At 48.9% G+C, this 21,532-nt stretch overlaps 1 protein-coding gene across 6 annotated transcripts in view; it reads left to right on the top strand.

Moving 5' to 3' along the window:
* Window positions 1-21,532, top strand: part of VPS54 (VPS54 subunit of GARP complex) — a 555,456-nt gene that overhangs the window by 433,086 nt on the left and 100,838 nt on the right. For 5 of the 6 annotated variants that reach the window (XM_069234226.1, XM_069234229.1, XM_069234227.1 and 2 more), the window contains one exon: window positions 5,690-5,811. In XM_069234226.1, coding sequence (XP_069090327.1) covers window positions 5,690-5,811 — 122 coding nt within the window. The remainder of the gene's footprint in view (window positions 1-5,689; window positions 5,812-21,532) is intronic. The other variant, XR_011203675.1, reaches the window with a different exon arrangement.

Raw genomic sequence — 21,532 nt, 5'->3', positions numbered from 1 at the left:
TTTACATTTGAAAGGCCTGGTGAGGGAAATGAATAGGAGGGGTTTGAGAACCCCTGTGGGTACTAGCATCCCGTAGATAAGAATTAGGACAACGGGTACGAGGAACTGGCGAAGGGAAGCCAGTGGGTTAGACACCTCACCTGACACTAGCCTGGTCTTTCCTACTCCTTTGACTATGGAGGAGGGAGCCTTTTTAGCTCTGGTTGTGCATAGGTTAGCTGAGGTCTTGGACCTTCAGCTATTCACAGTGGCAGTCAAGATGAACGTCTTGACAGCGATGCTTCATCTGGGAGCCACCCCTTCCAAACCTTTACTCCCCTAATGAAGCCCTTACCAACATCCTTCCTGTAGCCTGGTCCAAGCCCTGCACAAGGGCTTCTGTGCATAAGACAATTGCTTTTCACAATCACCCCTCTCTTATGGGCCCCATTTTGTTTACCCAGCAACTCACCCCCTTGGTTGTCCAAGCTTCCACCTCTAGGAGCAACCCCAGCACGTTTCCTACAACTCCACCGAATAGGGAATCCAAGAGTTTGGATATCTTTGGCTAAAGAATGTTCTCTTCCGCCAACCATGCACTGCGGTCGGTCAACAATGCGTGCCTTTTGGGCTGATATTCCAATACAATCTGGGATTAGTTGCACAAGTGCTGCCTATGGTCTTGGAGAAGGCCCAAGCCATACTTGCTTGGGCGGATGAGAGAGACGCAGCAAAGTTCACCGTACGATGTGGACTGTACACGACCCACTCACTGGGCAGAGCGATTTAATGGTTGATGGTGTCACGCCTGGCTGAGAACCACTGGATTTTCAGGGTATGTCCAAGCCTCGCTTATAGACATGCACGTTGATGACTTTCGTCATTTCGGATAGAAGGAGGACTGAGCTGGTCCTTGAGCTTGTCTATGGCCACTTGTCACCCCCAGTCCATCTTCGCCCCTTTCATGGCCACGGAAGGGGCCACCACGGCCAACAGGCTTCCCAGCCTTTTCATGGCAAAGGACGCAGGTCCCACTCTCACAAACCACGTGGAACAGGTAGCCAGTGGTCAGGCTAGTTGAACTCCTCCCGCCCCCAAAGCAACCAAAGCCTCCAAACCCCCTTAGTTTGCCCTGTGACCATCATGGACATCAAGTCAGACAGAGTACCTATGCCACCTGTGGTCACTAACATCAGTCCTTTGGGTTTTGCAAATCGTCCAAAGGGGCTACTCCCTCTCCTTTGTGACTATCCCTCCACTTACGAATGACTGAGGGAGGAACTGCCAGCTCTCTTTGCCAAGGAAGCCATAGAGAGCTTGCCGGTCACAGAAGTAGGTTGTGGTTGCTATTCCCGCTACTTTCAGATGCCCAAGAAGGATGGAGGCCTTCGTCCTATCTTAGTCCTGCACCTTCTCAATCTCTTCATGAAAAAGCAAAAATCGAAATGCTCGCCCCGCTCAAGTCCTGTCTGCCCTGGAACCGGGAGACTTGATGGTTAGCATTATACTTTAAGGATGCATGTTTCTGCATCCCCCATCCAGCCTGCTCACAGACATTATACGGTGGTCCAAGAGCACTTTCGGTCCTTTAGTTCTTACCAATGCCTGTTGAATGTTCACAAAGGTGATGGAGGTGGTTGTAGCACACCTGTGGAGGTCAGGTGTTCCAGTCTGGTGGAGTCCTGGCTGTTGCAGGTGTTCACGGACAACACCATCAACTTGTGGTGCTGCAACAAACATGGCCGGGTGTGGTCATGGACACTTTGTCACAAGGCTCTCTGTCTCTGGACATGGCTGGAACATCAGGGCATTTCTATGGTGGTTCAACACATGATAGGTTCTCTGAACGCCAGTGTGGACAAACTCAACCAAAGACGCTTAGTGGATCACAAATGGCGTCTCCACACGGAGGTGGGGCAAGCATTCTTTCAGCTGTAGGGAAAGCCTTGGTTAGATAGGTTCGCCACCACCGAGAACATGCAGTACGAGGTTTTTCACACTAAAGTTTCTAAAGTGGCTGTCATGAGACACTTTTCTTCTCGTTTGGAGCTCTGGCCTCCTATATGCCTTTCTGCCGATTCCACCCCTGCCCTTAGTTCTCAAGAAGATCAGGAATGACTGCGCCCAAGTTACTCTTGTGGCTTGGAATTGAGCACAGAGTCTTTTCTCCCAGGCTATTGAGCATTATCATCGGTCCTCCGATCAGGCTGGCTCTTTAAGAGGGTCTTCTGTCCATGTAAAAGGAGAGGGTTCTGCACCTGAACCTGCGCACCCTTCACCTTCATACATGGAGATTGAGCAGCGACAGTTGACAGATTTCAAACTTCCTCCCGGACTCTTATGTTATTCTGCCAGCCAGATGTCCCTCCACCAAGTTGGTATACGCCTGCTGTTGGGATAAGTTTGTAACATTGTGTGATGCCCAGATCAACCCATTTTTGCACCTCTTTCCAAGGTTCTTCTGTTTGCTCTATCATTGGCCCAGCACGGCCCTGCTCTGGGCACAGTTAAAGGTTATCGCTCAGCCATTTCAGCATTCTTGCAGTTGCTGAACCAACCACTTTATTTAAGTCACCTGTTGTGGGTCGGTTTCTGAAAGGCTTGCAACACATGGGGGAACCCAGGCCGTTGATCATGCCCCAGTGGAATTTTAAACTCCTTTTTGATGTATGACCCTTTCAGCCTCTACACAATTGCCGTCTTAGGCTATTAGCCATTGAAACTGCCTTTCCAGTGGGCATAACATTAGCTAGGAAGGTCAGCAAATTGCAGGCACTCTCGGCGCACCTTCCTTACACCACTTTCTACCCAGACAAGTTGTTCCTATGGACACGTGCCTTCTTCATTCCAAAGATTGTAGCTCCCTTTCACGTAGGCCAGAGCATCACCCTGACCACTTTCTTTGCTCCACCTCACCTCTCCAAAGCGGAGGACAGACTTCACCATCTGGACCCAAAGAGATCATTATTGTTGTACCTTGGTCTCACAAAATAGTTCTGGGTGAATGATCAACTCTTTATGGAGTACGTAGAAACTAATAAAGGGAAGGATGCACAGACGCAGACTATCTCAATATGGATATTGCCCTGCATCAAGATCTGCAACACACTGGGCAAGAACAACCCCCTGAGGGTTTCTGTGCTCATTCTACCAGAGCTATGGCTGTACCCATGGCTTTAACCTATGGAGTACCCGTCCTGGATATCTGTCGGGCATCAACGTGGGCATCCTTGCACACATTTACCAGACAATACTGTCTGGATAGTCAGGTTCATAAGGACGGGCACTTTGCCTATTCGGTCCTGCAGGACCTTTTGATTTGAAATTGACTTCTCAGACCCAACCACTGGGAGGTATTGCTTGGTATCTATTCAAAGGTAAGGATTCTGCAGCTAGAAGTCTCTATCAGATGAACAAGTTACTTACCTCTGGTAATGTCTTATCTGGTAGAGACTGTATTTAACTGCAGATTCCTTATCACCCTTCTCAATACCTTAGTTTTTCACACCAGTGGTCAGTTCTCATCATAGCTCTGCACTCCTGGTGTGGAAAGTTGTGAAAGTAACAGACGCAGCTTGCTAGGGTGGCGGCTACATAGCTACCATGCATGTCACTTCTGGCGCAGATAACACCGATGACATTCGAATGACACCACCTACCTGCGTGCTGGGGTACTGCTCAAAAACTTCTGGATCCAGGCTACGGTAGGGAATTTGCAGATAGGTTGAGTCTCTACCAGATAAGGCATTAACGAATGTAAGTAACTTGTTCTTCATGCTCACTAAAGTGATGTGGGGATGGTCAAAGATAAAGAAAATGTTGACTGTGCTTCACTTGGCATCATCTTTTTCATTGCTGAGACCAGTTGACAGTAATGTGACAGTCTGACAGGACAAATAGGCTCTCATTATTCTAATGAGACTACTGGATTTTGAGCGGCAGAATCGCCCGCGGTGTTGGAGACTAAGGCCCTCATTCTGACCCTGGCGGTTCTCTACCGCCAGGGCCAACGGGGGCGGGAGCACCGCCGACAGGCCGGCGGTGCTCCCTTGGTCATTCTGACCGCGGCGCTTTGGCCGCGGTCAGAACGGGAAAACCGGCGGTCTCCCGCCGGTTTTCCACTGACCCTTAGAATCCTCCAAGGCTGCGCCGCCGAGGGGATTCTGACCCCCCCTACCGCCATCCTGTTCATGGCGGGAAAGCCGCCATGAACAGGATGGCGGTAGGGGGGGTCGCGGGGCCCCTGGGGGCTCCTGCCGTGCCCATGCCTATGGCATGGGCATGGCAGGGGCCCCCTAACAGGGCCCAACTAGGCTTTTCAGTGTCTGCGATGCAGACACTGAAAAGCGCGACGGGTGCTGCTGCACCCGTCGCACGCCTTCCACTCCGCCGGCTCGATTCCGAGCCGGCTTCCTTGTGGAAGGCGCTTTCCCGCTGGGCCGGCGGGTGATCTGAATCAGATCGCCCGCCGGCCCAGCGGGAAAGTCAGAATACCCCTCGCGGTCTATTGACCGCGGGGCGGTATTCAGGCGGCTTCCGACGGGCGGGCGGCAACCGCCGCCCGCCTAGGTCGGAATGACCACCTAAGTCTAACCCACTGCGGGTGACACCTGTCGCTCCAATCTGGGTTTTGCTCTGTCTAACTAGCAGTGCCTCTTCTCTAACCAAGGATAGGGATGACTGGGCAGCCGAGCGCATGACATACTTGGTTTCTCAGGGAAGCTGTGGTCACTCAGGTCTCATCCATGTCTCTCAGTTACATTAAGTCTCATATATAAATGACAAACAGAGGCAGTATATGTTTCAATATTGAGTTTAATAGAATGACTGCATCTTAGATAGCAAAGCGTGAGCTGCAAGAACCAGGACGACACAACATGACAGTATTAAAATTGTGACGAAAAGAGTGAAGCATAGAAATAACGCTATCATATTGTCACTGTTGGCAATAGACTAACTCCTACCTCAACTATGATAGAACACAGCATGTTAAGCTCTAATTCGGCCCTTCAGGTTCCCCTGGGAAGACATCATCCCCCATACCTGAGCAAAGCCTGCAGTCTGCGTTAGCATTTGTAGCGAAGTATTCAGCAATCAGCATACAATCGTGGTTCTCTGACTGGAATCTCCCTCTAACGTATAAGGGACAAGGAAGTGTTTTTATAACAACACAGCTGATGTTCTGGGAAAATGTCCCTACGTAAGGATGTGCGTTTTCTACGAATGTTGGAGACTAAACTTCTACCACGTTCACCGGCAATGTACCATGCTGTAGCCTCGGAAGAAGCACAGTGTGATCAAGAATGTCTTGTGTGAGAACAGAGTGCTGGCCTAGGCAAAAACAGTTAGATAAACAGAAAATAAAACAAGACTGTAAAAGTGGCTATTGTAACAATAATAAAATTCAGCCAAATAAAATATATCTAGGTTAAGGTGCACAGCGGCTTTGCCTAGTGTGTTAAAATAACGTGCATGGAGCTATGGTTAAAAAGGCTACACAACACTGTAAACAAACAAATACCAACTGATATATGAGGACCAGAGATGAGCTAGAGGTCAGTAACATTTCCACCATGCCATCTTTTGGAACGGCATATCATGTATTGTGTGAAACTAATATAATTATTAATGATCAAGCAGAAGCAATATTTAGAGATGCTTTTTGCTATCTCATCACTAAAGTCCGTTTTCTGTAACTTTTATTTTGTAGCTCTTTCCTCACGCTGCTTGCAGCTGATTGTACACTATGTTCCCATTATTAGAGCACATTTTGAAGCTCGAATGCAGCCTAAACACTACAGTATGCTCAGGCATTTTGACCACATTACCAAGGTAGGACATTTTAAGAAGCAAGGCATTTTTACCAAAAATAATTTGCTTTCTGTTAGAATTGTTCATGATAAAAGGAACATCCTTTTATGTGTATAAAAAAAAGTAAAAATAGCAGTGTGTTATTATGTGGTGTGGTGATCCTTATGCACATGCAATGATGTTTCCCTTGTACCTGTAGTAGAGAGTAGCTTGTCACCCTGATATGTTAGGTACCTGCATACTTTTTAATATTTTCTGTACCTCTAACAGCAACTGCAGAATTGTTTCTATCACCGTGATGGAATGTATTTTCCCAGTGAACGTTGCTGGTATTTGAAAAGATGTTAAGTTTACAGTTTTTGTTATGATATATATTTTATTTTGCTTTAGACCTTCAAATAGAGAGCTCCAATGCATGTAATGACTATCATTCTGATGGATACTTCTTAACTGCAGGTTCCTCTCCGCTGAATATCTACAGTGCTCCAAACTAGATCCAGAGAATTTTGTAGGTGTGGTCCAGTGCACTGCTTTTAGCATTGTTCGGTTCAGTCTTAGCTCTATACCGCATCGGACATGATAGAACACAGCAGCATGTTTTACGGCACCCCTGCATACTGTTGTAAGTTGATTTCTTTCAGAGTATTTTTAAGCAGATCCGGAGCTCTGCTCCCACCTTTCTCGGTCTTCTGACAACTCCTAAAATGTTTTCTCAGAGTAGACCAACATCTCCACTGAAAGCAACAGACTTCAAGGCATGGCACTACTGCAGGAAGCAGATGTCATTCACCGACCCACATGAGGTATGCCTTTAATGCTGGGCACAACTCTAAGTTGTGCGACAAATGTGTCCTAATGCACCTGAGGTGATTAGAGACTGGGAGGTGAAGTTGCCAAACAAAGGAAGAAGTCAAGGCATTTGTGCAGATGTGGCTCCGGCCCCAAATCATGGGCCAGGCCTTTGGGCTGCTCCTCCGATCAATCCATTTCCGCTTGAAGTCTTCCTGTAACTCAAAGGGTAAGTTCAGTTGCACCCATAAGACTGCAAAGCAGGACACAATACCCATCCCGCCACAGTGTTTACAAACAGAAGACCCAAGGGTATCAAGATGCAAGTCACAATACATCAAAGTCACCAGCCATAAAATAGATTCCTCAGTTTTTCCTGACATGCCCTACATTCCTTGGCTGTCATTTACCCCACAGCAGAGCAAGGCCTTCAAAGAGACAATACTGCAAATTTTCAGTGCGCTTCTGGCTCCTTCTGGTGCACCTTTGGGGGCTCCACAGAGGCCTCTAGTAACTTCACATTATTGCTGCCATGCCCCTACCTGATGCCGTCTTTCCCCTGGGAACCCACAAACAGTCCGTACCAACTCGAGTACAAACTTCCACTCTGGCCATACAGTGCACCCCAGTTCCCGCCACCAATGTCAGATTAGGATCTAGTGCTGACGCCCCTGTTGAATCCCTACTAGAAACCATCTTGAGCTCGACTGAGTCATGCTATGAGATTACAAAGAAGCCATCCGTTATCATGCTTACTCCAGTATTGGAACTGTCATAGATTCACATGCTTGAATACTTCCCCGTCGTCGAGATGGGAGTCCCCGGTGGAATGTACAACATAGACCTCAAATGTATATCTACATTACATGCCCTAGGCCTTAGTTCAACAACCTATCACAGTCATTTTGTGAAATAGACCCAAACTTAAAAATGAACCAATCACTTTGCCCCTCCCCTTAGAACCTCCTGTGAGGATCTGCCTTCCCTCAGATTTTCCACCGCACGTCATGCTGAGGAGTCTCCTTTGAGCTCTGCTCAAGATATTTTCTCTTAGAAGCTTATTCCTGAAATTTTACCTTTTCTTTCTTCTTTGGTGCTTCATACTGGCTGCCATGTCAGAGACACCAAGAAAGGGCCTTTTAAGATCTTTTCCCTCCTGTCTGAAGAAAAGATTATATGTGGATGATCCACATCAGGATTGTATTTACTGCTTATACCCAAGTCATAAGACCAAGGACTGCAAGATATGTAGAAAGTTTTCTACGAAGACTTTGAAAGACAGAGAAGGTTGTCTTCTTTTGGGGCTTCAGAAAGGTAAGGCTAGCCACTCTGACGAGGACAGTGCCTCTTCCTCTATCTCTGGTTCTAAAGCGCCTGTCAACAGGAAGCAGGAAGGCTCAGATACTCAAGAGGCGACTAGGAAAATTTCACAGAAGTCATCTGAGGGCTCTTCAAAAGTTTGCAGCCCTGCAGAGAAAAAGCAAACTGGCATCCAGAAAGGGTCAGATTCCCTCAGAAAGTCCTTCAAAAAGACGCCGCCTCTGAAGATGAAACATAAATTCAAGAAGCCAGGTTCTGCACCATCGGCAGCACCATCGTTGATAGTGCTCTTGTTGATGACTGTATCGTCAGTGACACATGTTATTGGCACTATTTCAGTGTCGACGGCGGCCGCCTCAGGATCCTCGTCGACGACACTTTCATCTCCGTCGACGGGGCGACCCATCTCGTCACCAAAACTCTACTCGTTGACGACCCTCCTGTCGACGCTTGATCTCACGCCGACTCTTCCGTCGGCAATGCCTCCATCTGTGATGTCCTTGTCGGCGATGCCTTCGTCGACGGTACTTCCGACGACGCCTCAGTCGACGCCACCCGCGTCAATGGTAATTTCATCATTGATGACACCGTCGACAACGCTTTCAGTGGCTACTTTCTCGTCTACGCCACCGTCGACGACAGTGGGATTTCCATCTTCGACAGTCAAGATGATACCTACAAAAAAACAAAGACCTTCATTACCTCTTTACCAGTCGTCGGAGCATACTCCTCTCAAACGGATATCTAAAACTCATTTGACGACGTCTGTCACATCGCCAAGTAAGGTGTCAAGACTTTTGCCATCACGCTTTTTGGATGGTGATGAGGATTCAGATGAGGACGAAGAATATGGTGTGGGGAGGAGTCCGTCCCAATTGCATGTAAAATGTCAGGAGTACTCTGATGACTCGTATTAAGATCAGCACTACTACGACCCAATCCCTCATCAACAGCAGCAGGGAATGGTATGCTTACCCCTGTCCGGTTTCTGACCTGCAAGCCATGGTATCAGATTATAAAGAGCGCTTCCGTCCACAGCCTGCAGTAGTTCCTAACCCAGTGGTTACGGCACCAAGTACTCCGGTGCCCCTGCTAGTTCTTCCTACTGTTCTGCAGGTTCCTCCACAAGTTCCACAGGAACTGCAAGCCCATGCTTTGTCAAATGATGCAGATGAGGAGGGGGTAGTACTTTCAGAGCAGGATGAGTGGGACAAATTATGTATTACCAGCGCCTGCCTCCCCAGAGCCAGCTTCTGTTAAGTCCCCTCCTGAAGATATTGGTACTTTTCATAATTTATTGGAGAAAGCGGCTTCACAGTTTGAACTACAAATGCCAACCATACAACAAGATTATTTCTTGTATGACTTTAAGGAGCCTCCTAGGAAGGTGGTCAGGGCTATCCCTATTATAGATCATGTGTGGAATCAGAGTTTAAAAATAATGCGTAACCCTGCTACAGTACCAGCGAGCTGCTGCTTGCCTTGCGGGACATCCGAAACCGGATTCAGTGATTTCCCAAGCGGCACAACGGCGTTCGAGGAACCCTTCGGCACCTCCAACTGTGCCTCCAGATAAGGATGGTAGGCGCCTTGATAACATCAGGAAAAGGTTCTCCTCCATGTCTGCCATTGTGGTGCGCTGCAAACTCCTTGGTGCTCCTGGGAAGGTACGATAGGCAGCTATGGTCGGACATCGATCACTCGTTAGATGACCTTCCAGACTCTAGCAAGGCTGAAGCGAGGAAGATTCTGCTAGAGGGACAGTGCACATCTTCAGAAGTAATTGATTGTGCGTTAGACATTGCCGCTATGGGGTTTCAGCTTCTCACCAGATCAGCAGTATTGAGGCACCAGGGATGGCTTGAGGCCACCAACTTTCGACCTGAAGTCCAAACTAAGATTCTGGACCTTCCTTATGATGGACAAGACCTTTTTGGCAAACATGTTGACCACGCTCTCCAGGCAATCCAGGTGGATACAGATACTGCCAGCTCATTAGGCTCCCTGCAAGATAAGCGCACACCCTTTTGGGGTGCCAGAGGTAGGGGGCAGTCTTCCTTTCGTGGAGGTTACCAACCATACAGGTACCCAACTTATTCCTCTCACTTCCAATCCTCCAGGCCCCAATATCATCAGAGACAACTGCCAGCAGCGGCATATAGCAGGCCTCCTCCCAGAGGAAAATCAGGGAGGCAAACCAAAGATTCCTCCCGCAGACAATGACAGCCTCCAAGGGCCTTCCTCTCTAAAGCACCACCGACAGCGCTGGCGTCAGATAACAAATGACAAGTGGGTCCTGGACATAATAAATAACAGTCACCTGCTAGAATTTACATGTATGCCCCCGTGGACACCTCCTTCCCATGTACGTCAACAGCATCTTCTCCTCCTGGAAACGGAGGTCATGTTATCCAAAGGAGCGATAGAAGTCGTACCCCATTCACAAAAGGGGAAAGGATTCTATTCTCGCTTCTTACTAATCAGAAAAAAATCTTGTCTATGGAGACCCATCCTGGATCTAAGGGAGTTGAACAAATATCTGAAAAAGCTGTCCTAGGTCGTGGTTGTTATTCCCGCTACTTTCTGGTGCCGACAAGGGCTTACGTCCTATCCTAGACCTTCGGGACCTGAACTACTTCCTCAAAAAGGAGAAATTCAGAATGCTTACCCTGGCTCAGGTTCTGTCTGCCTTGGACCCAGAAGACTGGATGGTAGCGTTGACTTGCAGGACGCTTATTTCCACATCCTGCCTGCCCACAGATGATACCTACGATTTGTGGTAGGTCTGGAGCACTTTCAGTTTACTGTGCTCCCCTTCGACCTTACCAGGTGTTCACAAAAGTGATGGCGGTGGTTGCAACTCATCTGCGCAGGTTAGGGGTGTCAATCTTCCCCCTACCTCAACGACTGGCTGTTGAAGGCGGACTCTCCCCAGAAAGTCATCTCCCACCTTCAGACTACGGCGAACCTCCTGCACACGCTGGGGTTTACTATAAACGTGCTGAAGTCACACCTGACTCCCTCTCATACACTCCCTTTCATCAGAGCTGTTCTGGACACAGTGCTGTTCTGGACACAGTGCTGTTTCGGGCTTATCCTCCTGAAAAGCGAGTCCAAGACATTCAGACTATAATTCCGATCTTTCGGCCTCGGTCTTGGGTTTCGGTGAGACTGACTCTGAGGCTGTTGAGCCTCATGGCCTCCTTCATCCTACTAGTAACACATGCAAGATAGCATATGTGGGCTCTGCAGTGGGACCTGAAGTTACAGTGGGCGCAGCATCAGGGGAATCTTTCCGACATGGTCCGGATCTCGGAAGTGACCGTGAAAGACTGCAGTGGTGGCTTTTGAATCCGCAGTGTGTCCACTGCAGATCCTTCTCCCTTCCCCAACCAGATCTCTCTATAGTGACAGATGAGTCACCTCTGGGTTGGGGCAGCCACATGGGAGAGGCGGAGATCAGAGGCCTCTTGTCTCCGGCGGAGTCTGGGCTCCATATCTATCTTCTGGATCTCAGGGCGATCAGGCTTGCATTGAAAGTGTTTCTTCACTCTTTCAAAGATAAAGCAGTGCAGGTGTTCATGGACAATACTACCGCCATGTGGTACTGCAACAACCAGGGCAGAGTAGGCTCGTGGACCCTTTGTCAGGAGGCACTACGCCTCTGGACATGGCTGGAACATAAGGGCATTACCCTGATGGATCAACATCTGGTGGGTTCCCTCAACGTCAGAGCGGATGAACTCAGCCAGTGATGCACAGCCGATCACAAATGGCGTCTCCATCCGGAGGTGGCGCAAGGTTTCTTTCAGGAGTGGGGAGAGCCTTGGTTAGATCTGTTTGCCTCCGCAGAGAACGCGCAATGTCAGCTGTTTTGCGCATTGGAGTTTCCAAAGTGGCACTCGCTCGGAGATGCTTTTTGTTTCAAGTGGAACTCTGGCCTCTTTTCCGCCTATACCACTTCTGCCCAGAGTTCTCAAGATCAGGAACGGCCGGCCCAAGTCATCTTGGTGGCTCCGAACTGGGCACGGAGAGTCTGGTATCCAGAGCTATTGAGCATGTCCATCAATCCTCCACTCAGACTGCCTCTTCAGGCAGATTGTCTGTCGCAGCAACAGGGGACGGTTCTTCACCCGAACCTGTCCAATCTCCGCCTTCATGCGTGGAGATTGAGCAGCAACAGTTGACGACTTTTGATCTTCCACCTGAAGTCTGCGATGTTAACTTGGCAGCCAGGCATCCCTCAACCAAAACTGTATACGCCTGTCATTGGAATAAATTTGTGGGATGGTGCACCAACAAATCTGTTGATCCCCTCTCTGCCCCTCTATCCGAGGTTCTTCTGTTCATTCTTTCTGTGGCCCAGCAGGGCTCTGCTTTGGGCACCCTTAAAGGGTATTTATCTGCCATTTCGGCCTTTCTTAGGTTACCTGATCTGCCCTCACTTTTTAAATCTTCTTTTGTGAGTAGATTCCTGTAAGGACTCACCCATTTATTTCCTCCCACTCCATTTATCATGCCTCAGTGGGACCTCAATCTTGTCCTTACTTATTTGATGTGTGCTCACTTTGAGCCGACATATAATTCACCCTTGCGGCTCCTCACCTTCAAAACTATCTTTCTTGTTGCTATCAGCAATGCTCGCAGGGTGAGTGAGCCTAAAGCCCTTTAATCTAAACCTCCATACTTGTCTGTGCATCCTGACAAAGTGGTGTTGCAAACTAAGGCTTCCTTCCTTCCTAAGGTGGTTATTCCTTTTCATTAAGCCCAGTCCATCACCCTGCCACATCCTTCCCATGAGGAGGAGAGACTCCACTGCCTGGACCCAAAAAGAGCGTTGGCGTTCTATCTTAATCATACTAAAGATTTCCGGGTGGACGATCAACTCTCTGTTGGGTATGTGGGTGCAAAAAAAGGGAAGGCAGTGCAAAAGCGTAGCATCTCTCAGTGGGTGCTTCTTTGCATGAAAAAGTGCTACGCTTTGGCCAAGAAGCAACCACTGAGGGCTTGCGTGCTCATTCCACCAGAGCAACTGCTGCTTCCACCGCATTAGCACGGGGAGTTCCTGTCCTGGATATCTGCCAGGCAGCTATGTGGGCGTCCCTGTACACGTTTGCTAAACACTACTGCCTGGACAGTCGGGTCCGTGGGGACGGCTACTTTGGTCGTTCGGTCCTGCAGGACTTCCTAGTATGATCTTGGTTGGCAGCTCACCACCGAGGATGGCATTGCTTGGGTATCTATCCTAAGGTAAGTGATCTGCAATTAGAAGTCTCTATCAGATGTTCAAGTTACTTACCTTCGGTAACAAAATATCTGGTAGAGACATATTCTAGTTGCAGTTTCGTTACCGCCCACCCATCCTCCCCGCTTGCGAACTAATTTCTAGGGACAGGGATTCCCATTTCAGGTCCTTAGCTCTGGCACACCAATCTCAGTGTTCTTAGCAGCTCTGAGCTTTGGCGTGGAAAGTTGTTAAAAGAAACTGACGTCACTGTGCAAAGGCGGCTTCTATATACTACTCCCAACATCATCACAGTGACTACAATGCCAGCGACCCCTTCGGATTCGACCAACGCCACCTACCGATACGCAAGGGTATTTCTCAAAGAAAAATCTCTCCAGATCCACTCTGACGCCTGGGGGGAATTGTAAGGCAAGGAATCTGCAACTAGAATATGTCTCTACCAGATATTTCATTACCGAAGGTAAGTAACTTGTACGATAAGATATTGCTAAAAGGACCAGCCTATTGGCAGCCAATGTTCTTACGGCTATAAAGTGCCTAATACATGACAGGCATAAAACCACGGGCAATACACTTTGAAGTACCTGTTGGCTAACGGTCCTGGAATACACAGAACCCTCCTGTGGGGCGTCACCTAAGCTTGGTGGGATAGGGGATAAGAACATTTTTGTACTTGCTACCCAACTAATATTACCCCTAGCAGCCCACCAACACTGCACCATCTTAGCGCATCCACAGCCTACCATTGGCGTCTTTATAGAGCCCTCCTAGGAGACTCCACTTGTGCATAGGGGGGTATAGGCATTATTTTATTATTATTATTTTTCTTGCCTTTAGTGCCCCCCTAGCAACACACATTCAGGGCGCCATCTGTGGCACCCCCTCAGCTCACCATTTATGCTTTCCTAAAATAGAGAGCCTATGTCCCTACCTAGCGGAGTCTTTAGCCTTAACTGGTCTTTTAAAAATGTCAATAAGCTGCACCAGCCGAATGTTCAGCTTAATGTTTTGAGGATTTAGAGGCTCCATGCTGACTGATCTGCAAGTTCTTATTCCTAGGAGGGCCCTCCGCTGCATGATTAGGCAGGTGCAAAGACATGCAACAATGTTTCCTTTGTCCAGTGGCATAAGCAACACCTCATATCCTCACGTTGCCCTTCCTCCTGCCACTTAGGCTTGAAATCTAGAGTGGGGAGCACCCCCAGTCTCATCAACATTAGCTTCCTCTACTATTTCACAGAGTAGGCTGCCTCAAAAAGGACTTATCCTGTTTCTTCTCATATGAGTTAAGCACCAGCCATCGATGTGCTTGCTTGGCTAGGCTTATTTCATCTTCCCACAAACTTTTCAGCATGACACTTTTATTCATAGTTTTCTTAAGGACGTGCTCCCTTATGTCTGACTGGCACAATTCGCTATGGTCGAGGGTCTCAATGCTGTGCTATAAGTACCTTTAAAAGCCTCTTTTCCCTCTTTGTGGGTTGATTTCTGACCAAACATGATACGCTGATGGGCACTTAGTCTGAGGCTTGTTCTTTCTCACCATTGAACAGTCAAGAGCCCAAATGCCACACGCCAGAGCCTGGCAAACCCTGATTTTCTTACGCAGCATCCTACTCCTGAGAGTTTAGTGGTCCAATCTACCACCAGCAAGGTAAATCCTAACTCATTCGCCAAGAGCTACTACGGACAGGAAGACAAAAAGGATTGAGGCATTCAGAAAGCAAATGTTCGGCGAGCCTAGTTTTGAGGTTGCTCAATGCAGTTTGCCTACTAGGCCGATAAATGCACGCCCTGCGGTTCAGCAAGATCCGAGAAGAATTTAGGGCCTCCTTGGCTCATGCCATTGAAGATCATCGGGATCTGGCCAGGTATTTCATTTGTGTTGGCGTGGGTACTACCGATTGCTTGGAGAGAGCAGTTTGTACTAGTATGGTGCTCCATCACCATGGATGCATTCTACAGCGTTTTCAGGCATCCTTTATAGATATGCCTTTCAACTGATCCACCTCTTGGCACAAAAGCTGATTCCACTTTAAACCCTCCCCTTCCCCTGGGTAATTTCTTGGTCAGGGATGGGGATCCAGCAGGCAACACGCAGGTTAGCATGGACATCTGTTTTCCCAGCCACACTCCCCTGCTGCATCAGCCTTGAAGCTGCTTTAGTTTCCCCTCTGTGGCACACAATCACCCCATGGGAGGCAGGATCCAACACATTCTTTCAGGCTGGCAATCCTGAATGATGGGTACTCAAGATCGTTCAGCGTGGCTTTGCCCTTTTGTTTCTTTCCGACCCACACCACTGCCTCCCACATCAGAGTAGCTCTGAGGCGCACCTACCTTGCTGCAAGAGGTGCCAGCTCTACTTTCTAAATGGGCAATCAAGCGGGTTCTGGACCCAAAAATAGATAGAATGTTATTCTTGCCCTTACCTCATGCAGCAGAAGGATGGAGGCTTTCAGCTTATTTTAGACCGTCACCCCTGGAATGCCTTCCTGTGGAAGGATAAATTTGAAATGCTCACACTGGCTCAAGTTCTGTTTGCACTGAGACTGGTCAACTGGATTATATCCTTGGACTTGCAGGGCGGATATTTTCATATACCTGTCCTGGAGTCCCACAAACGTTACCAGAAATTCAACATAGGCATTTTCAGTTTGCGATACTCCCCTTCTGCCTCACCAGCACCCCTCAGATGTTCCAAAAAATGATGGTGGTCGTTGCTACTCGTCTTTGGAGGTTGGGAATACCAGTTCTCCCCTATCTAGACAACTAGCTGTTGAAGATGGGCTTGCCACAGTCAGTTGCATATCTCCTCCAGACAACAGCGAACCTTGTAACATCATTGAGATTCTTGATCAGTAAGTTGAAGTCGCACCTGACACCTCTTCAGAATCTTCAGTTTTTAGGAGATGTCTTGGACACAGTGTAGTTCAGAGCTTTTCCTCTGCTGCAACAGTTCAGGATATTCAGGCTATGATCTTGGTGCTTCAACCTTGGTCCTGGATCACAATGAGAACAGCTTTGAGGCTTATTAGCCCCTTAGCCTCTTGCACCCTCACTGCCAGCCACAAGTATTACATGCTTACTCTGTAATGGAATCTGACGTTCCTGTGGACCAGATGTCACCCAGATTTCAGAGGAGACTGCTAATGATTTGCATTGGTGGTTGCTCATATGCAATTGGTCCAGCGGCAGGTCCCTATCCCTTCCCCACCCAGAGCTGACAATAGTGATAGACATATCCCAGCTGGGCCGGGAGGCGGGAATTGAATTGTATCGGACAAAGCTGGGCTCCACATCAATCTGTTAGAGTTGCAGGCTATGTGCCTTGCTCTGAAGGCTTACCTGCCGTGCACCAAGGGGAGGGTGGTGCAGCTTCTCATGGGCAACTCCACTGCCACTACTTCTGGTGTTGGTTGGAGTTCCATGGCATTTTCCTGATCACCAATTACTTGGCAGGGTCCTTGAATGCCAGTGTTGATGTGCTGAGTAGGCAGTTTCTGGCAGAACATGAATGATATCTAGATCCTGAAGTTTTGCAGGGCATCTTCCAACAGTGGGGAGTGCACAACCCTGAAACTTTGGGTATTAGAGTTTCTGCAAAAGCATTAGTTAGGAAAACGTTTCAAATAGAACACCGGACTCCTGTATGCCTTTCGGCCTGCCACAGCTCCTACCTCAAAATCTGAAAAAGATAAGAACGACATGGCCAAATCATGCCAGGCGTAGACTAGAAGAATGTGGCACGCAGAACTTCTTTGCATGTGCAGTTGTCCTCTGATCAGGCTACCACTTCGCAAAGATCTTGTTTTGCAGCAGTGAGGACAGACTCCTCCACCTGAAGCTGCGCAGTCTGCACCCATACGCGTAGCATTTGAGCGGCAGCTACTGACTGTTTGATCTGCTGCCTGACGTGATGGATTTCATCCTTGCCATCAGCGCCATTCCACTAAATCCATTTGTTCCAGGCACTGGGGTAAAATTGTGGCCTGGGATGGCACTTGTAAGACTGATCCCTTACAAGCAAAGCTCAGGCTACATTCTTGTAGAATCATGACTCCCTTTTCGTATCCATCTTTCTGACTGCATTTTCTGTTCCTCATTACCTATCAAAAGAGGAGGAGAGGTTGCATTAGCCCCAAAAGGGCTTTAAGCCCTTACATTGATTGTACCAAGGCACAATGCGTGAACGATCATCTTTTTTTGTGGGGATCTCCTGAGTGAGGTAAGGGAGGACAGTGCAGAGGAGGACTCCACAGACCTCCCACCTGCAGCGGTACTCTTTTGGTATCTATTCTAAGGTGAGAAATCTGCAGCTAAAAGCCTTCACCAGATGAACAAGTTACTTACCTTCGGTAACGCTCTTTCTGGTTAACACTCGTAGATTACTCACTGACCTCCCCGTTCTGTGAGGTAGCATCTTTTAACACCTGAAAAGGTCATAAGTTAGTAGTCAACACACTGATAATAACATTTGTTCATGCACAATGTCTCAAGGTGTAGAAATGGAAAAAATAAGAAAGCAACATCAGCATGTATGGTAGGGCTTATATGCAGCTCCCCTCTTCAGATGTGCATGGCTCCACCTAGCGGCTCACAAGAGCACTGTTGAAGGAAAGTTTCCAGATCCAGTCTGGTGTCTGAGAATTATTTTTTAGGTTAAAGTATCTACCATAAATAGCATTACTGACGGTAAGTAACTTGTTCTTTAGGTAGATTGAGCATAGGACTTTTGAGATCAGTTCAAATCCACCCTAATACTATCTGGAGCGAAATCGTATCTGTTAGAAATGGGGTCTCTAGTTGGCAGTCGGTTTGCACCCTGTCAAAGTATGGACCCTCACTCTAGTGAGGATAAGTGAGCTACCCTCTCAGATAACCCCTGCTCACCCCCTTGGTAGCTTGGCACAAGCAGTCAGGCTTATCGCAGAAGCAATGTGTAAAGCGTTTGCACATAACACACTGTAATAAGTGAAAACACTACAAAAGGACACCAGTTTTAGAAAATAGTCAATATTTATCTATATAAAACAAGACCGAATACAATAAAAATCCAACATACAGTAAGAAAAATATGAATTCTGCAAGATTTACTCAAAACTACAGTTCCTTGACGTCGATAGCTCCACCTGGGGCTATCACAGCATTGTGAGCAACAAAACCAACAGCTCAGGCCGGCCGCGGCGTTGCGGGCCAGCTACGGTGTCAGGAAGACCCACAAACAGTACCTTGGATTTGCAGGGTGTCGTGATCCTCGCTGTGAGCTCCGGAGAGCGGCATAATTGACGTTGCGGTGTCGGTTCCGGAGTCGGTGCAGGAGTCGTCCGGCCCTTGAAGTCACGCACCTTTGCGGATCGAAATCCAGGCTAATGAAGTCAGGTGCGCCGGCGTTGATGGCGTCAGGGCTGCGGTGCGAAGCGGGACGATGCGACGTGCAGTGCCCACAGGTCACGGTGCAGGCTGCAGCTCGGTGATGGGGTCCAGCATCGTCCGTGAGACCAGGGCTGTGGTGTGAAGCTGGGCGGTGCAACGTGTGGTGTCCCGAGGTCATGGTGCAGGCAACGGCGTTGTCGTTGCAGAAGCGCTGTCGTCGGTAGGCCCAAACCAGCGGTGTGGGACGGGACGGTGCTTCGTGACCCTCACAAGCGGTGTCCACAGGCCACGGTGCAGGCAGGATGCCTGGTGACGACACAGGTGTCAATGATGCTGGCATCGGTGGACCGGGGCTGCGGTGCGGGACGGGACGGTGCTTCGTGTACCTCACGAGCGGTGTCCACAGGCCACGGTGCAGGCAGCGCGCCGGTGTCAGCAGGTGCGGCGTCACCGGGAATGCCCAGGCTGCAGTGTGAGCAGGCGATGCCAGAGTGTGGGGCCCACAGGTTGCCGTGCGAGCATCGGCTCAGTAAAGTCATCTGATGATGGCGTCGGTGAGACCAGGGTTGTGGTGCGAAGCAGGGCAATGCGACTCTGTGCGGCGTCGGCAAGTCACGGTGCAGGCCAGCGGCGTTGTTGGCGACGTCGCAGTGGTTTCTCCTCTTGAACAGCACAAAACACACCGTTCCCAGTGCTGCAGGTCGAGGAAATTGAAGTCTTTGGTGTCCCTGAGACTTCCAACAGGAGGCAAGCTCTACTCCAAGCCTTTGGATAACTTTCTCAAGCAGGACACACAGCAAAGTACTCTTTTCAGGCAGAAGTAGCAACTGCAGGCCAGTCCAGCAAAGCAACACAGCAAAGGGACAGTACTCTTCCTCCAGCTCTTCAGCTCTTCTCCTTGGCAGAGGTTCCTCTTGATTCCAGAAAGATTCTAAAAGTTTTGGGTCTTCTTCTTATACCCAGTTCTGCCTTTGAAGTTGGCGAACCAAAATCTCAAGTGTTTGCAAGATCCTTCCTTGTTCAGGCCAGGCCCCAGACGCACACCAGAGGGTCGGAGACCGCATTGTGTGAGGGCAGGCACAGTCCTTTCAGGTGTGAACGACCACTCCTCGCTCCTCTCTAGCTCAGATAGCTCATCAGGATAAACTGGCTACACCCCCACCCCCTTTTGTGTCACTGTCTAGAGGAGAGGTGTGAACAGCCCAACTGTCAAACTAACCCAGACAGACAATCCACAAACAGGCAGAGTCACAGAATGGTATAAGCAAGAAAATGCATACTTTCTAAAAGTGGTATTTTCAAACAGACAATTTAAAAACCAACTTCACTAAAAGATGTATTTTTAAATTGTGAGTTCAGAGACCCTAAACTCCACATTTTTATCTACTCTCAAAGGGAATCTTCACTTTAAGGATATTTAAAGGCAGCCCCCATGTTAACCTATGAGAGAGATAGGCCTTGCACAGTGAAAACCGAATTTGGCAGTATTTCACTGTTAGGACATATAAAACACACTAGTATATGTCCTACCTTAAACATACACTGCACCCTGCCCCTGGGGCTACCTAGGGCCTAACTTAGGGGTGCCTTACATGTAGTAAAAGGGAAGGTTGAGGCCTGGCAAGTGGGTACACTTGCCAAGTTGCATTGACAGTTTAAAACTGCACACACAGACACTGCAATGGCAGGTCTGAGTCATGTTTACAGGGCTACTAATGTGGGTGGCACAACCAGTGCTGCAGGCCCACTAGGAGCATTTGATTTACAGGCCCTGGGCACCTCTAGTTCACTTTACTAGTAAATCAGATATGCCAATCATGGATAAACCAATCAACAATACAATTTCTATAGGGAGCACTTGCACTTTAGCACTGATTAGCAGTGGTAAAGTGCACAGAGACAATAAACCAACAAAAACAGACCTCAAAAAATAGGAGGAAGAAGGCAAAAAGTTTGGGGATAACCCTGCAAAAAGGGCAATTTCCAACACAACCCCCTCCCAGCCTAAAGCCAGGGTAGGCCAATCAATACCTTGCTGGACTTCCCTGCTCAGGGCGATAGAACCTGGACAATGGCCCACTACTGCAGGAGCTGTTGCCAGTTCTACGCCTCTCAGAACCCAGGTTGATCCCTCGGTCAACACTCTCAGGGCCCACTGAACTAACCTTGGGAGACCTCTTCTCCTCATCTGAGAACTCCATCTGTGCAGCATCTAACCTTACCTTGCTCACAGATACATCCCAGTAGGCAGACAGTACCACCAGGGCCAACAGTGTGATGTAGCCCATCCCACCCCTGGGGTCTGACTTCAGTCCCCCTCCCAGGGAAAACTCTGACCACAAGGATAAAAAACCAACAGAGGCCACTGACAGCTGTCAGTGCCAAGCGCCAGGACCCGGGCCATGCTAGGGTTTCTAGCCTCTGTGGTTTTAAAAAGTTGGGGGCAGTAACCCCAGGTGACTTGCACCCTTTTTCCACTTCCCTTCCCTTCCCACCAGTTCAGGAGTGGTGTCCTGAGACTGGTCACTCACCCTTGGGTCTGTACCCTCAGGCTGATCAGGGGACAGGGGTGGGCTCTCCCTCCTCCTGTCCCTCGTGCTGGGATTCGGTACCCTCCGCCTTGGAGTGGTACCCCCAGACAACTGAACTGTGAGGGTGCCTCTGGGGGCCACCCCTCCCAGTTCCCCTGACACCTGGGGCAACTCATTACCCAGAAGGCAGGCTATGGGCATCTGGGGACTGACTATGACCCACCTCTGGGTCACCTCCCCACCCCACTCTTGGGATACCAGGGCCATAGGACGGTAGAAGTCCTGACCGTGGGCTGCTGTCACCCTACACACCTGGCCAGTGTACTGTTCTGGGGAGACGAGCCTTTCCACCATCATTGTATGGCTAGCCCCACTGTCCCTCAGAGCAGTGACTGGGACCCCATTCACTGTTACCTGGTGAAAGTGACGACTCCCAACCTCAGGGATCATCAACTCACCCTCTGAGTCAACCTCCCAA

The sequence above is a fragment of the Pleurodeles waltl genome, chromosome 5 (genome assembly GCF_031143425.1).
Source record: "Pleurodeles waltl isolate 20211129_DDA chromosome 5, aPleWal1.hap1.20221129, whole genome shotgun sequence".
Taxonomy (NCBI): Eukaryota; Metazoa; Chordata; class Amphibia; order Caudata; family Salamandridae; genus Pleurodeles; species Pleurodeles waltl.
This window is presented reverse-complemented; position numbering and strand designations above follow the sequence as displayed.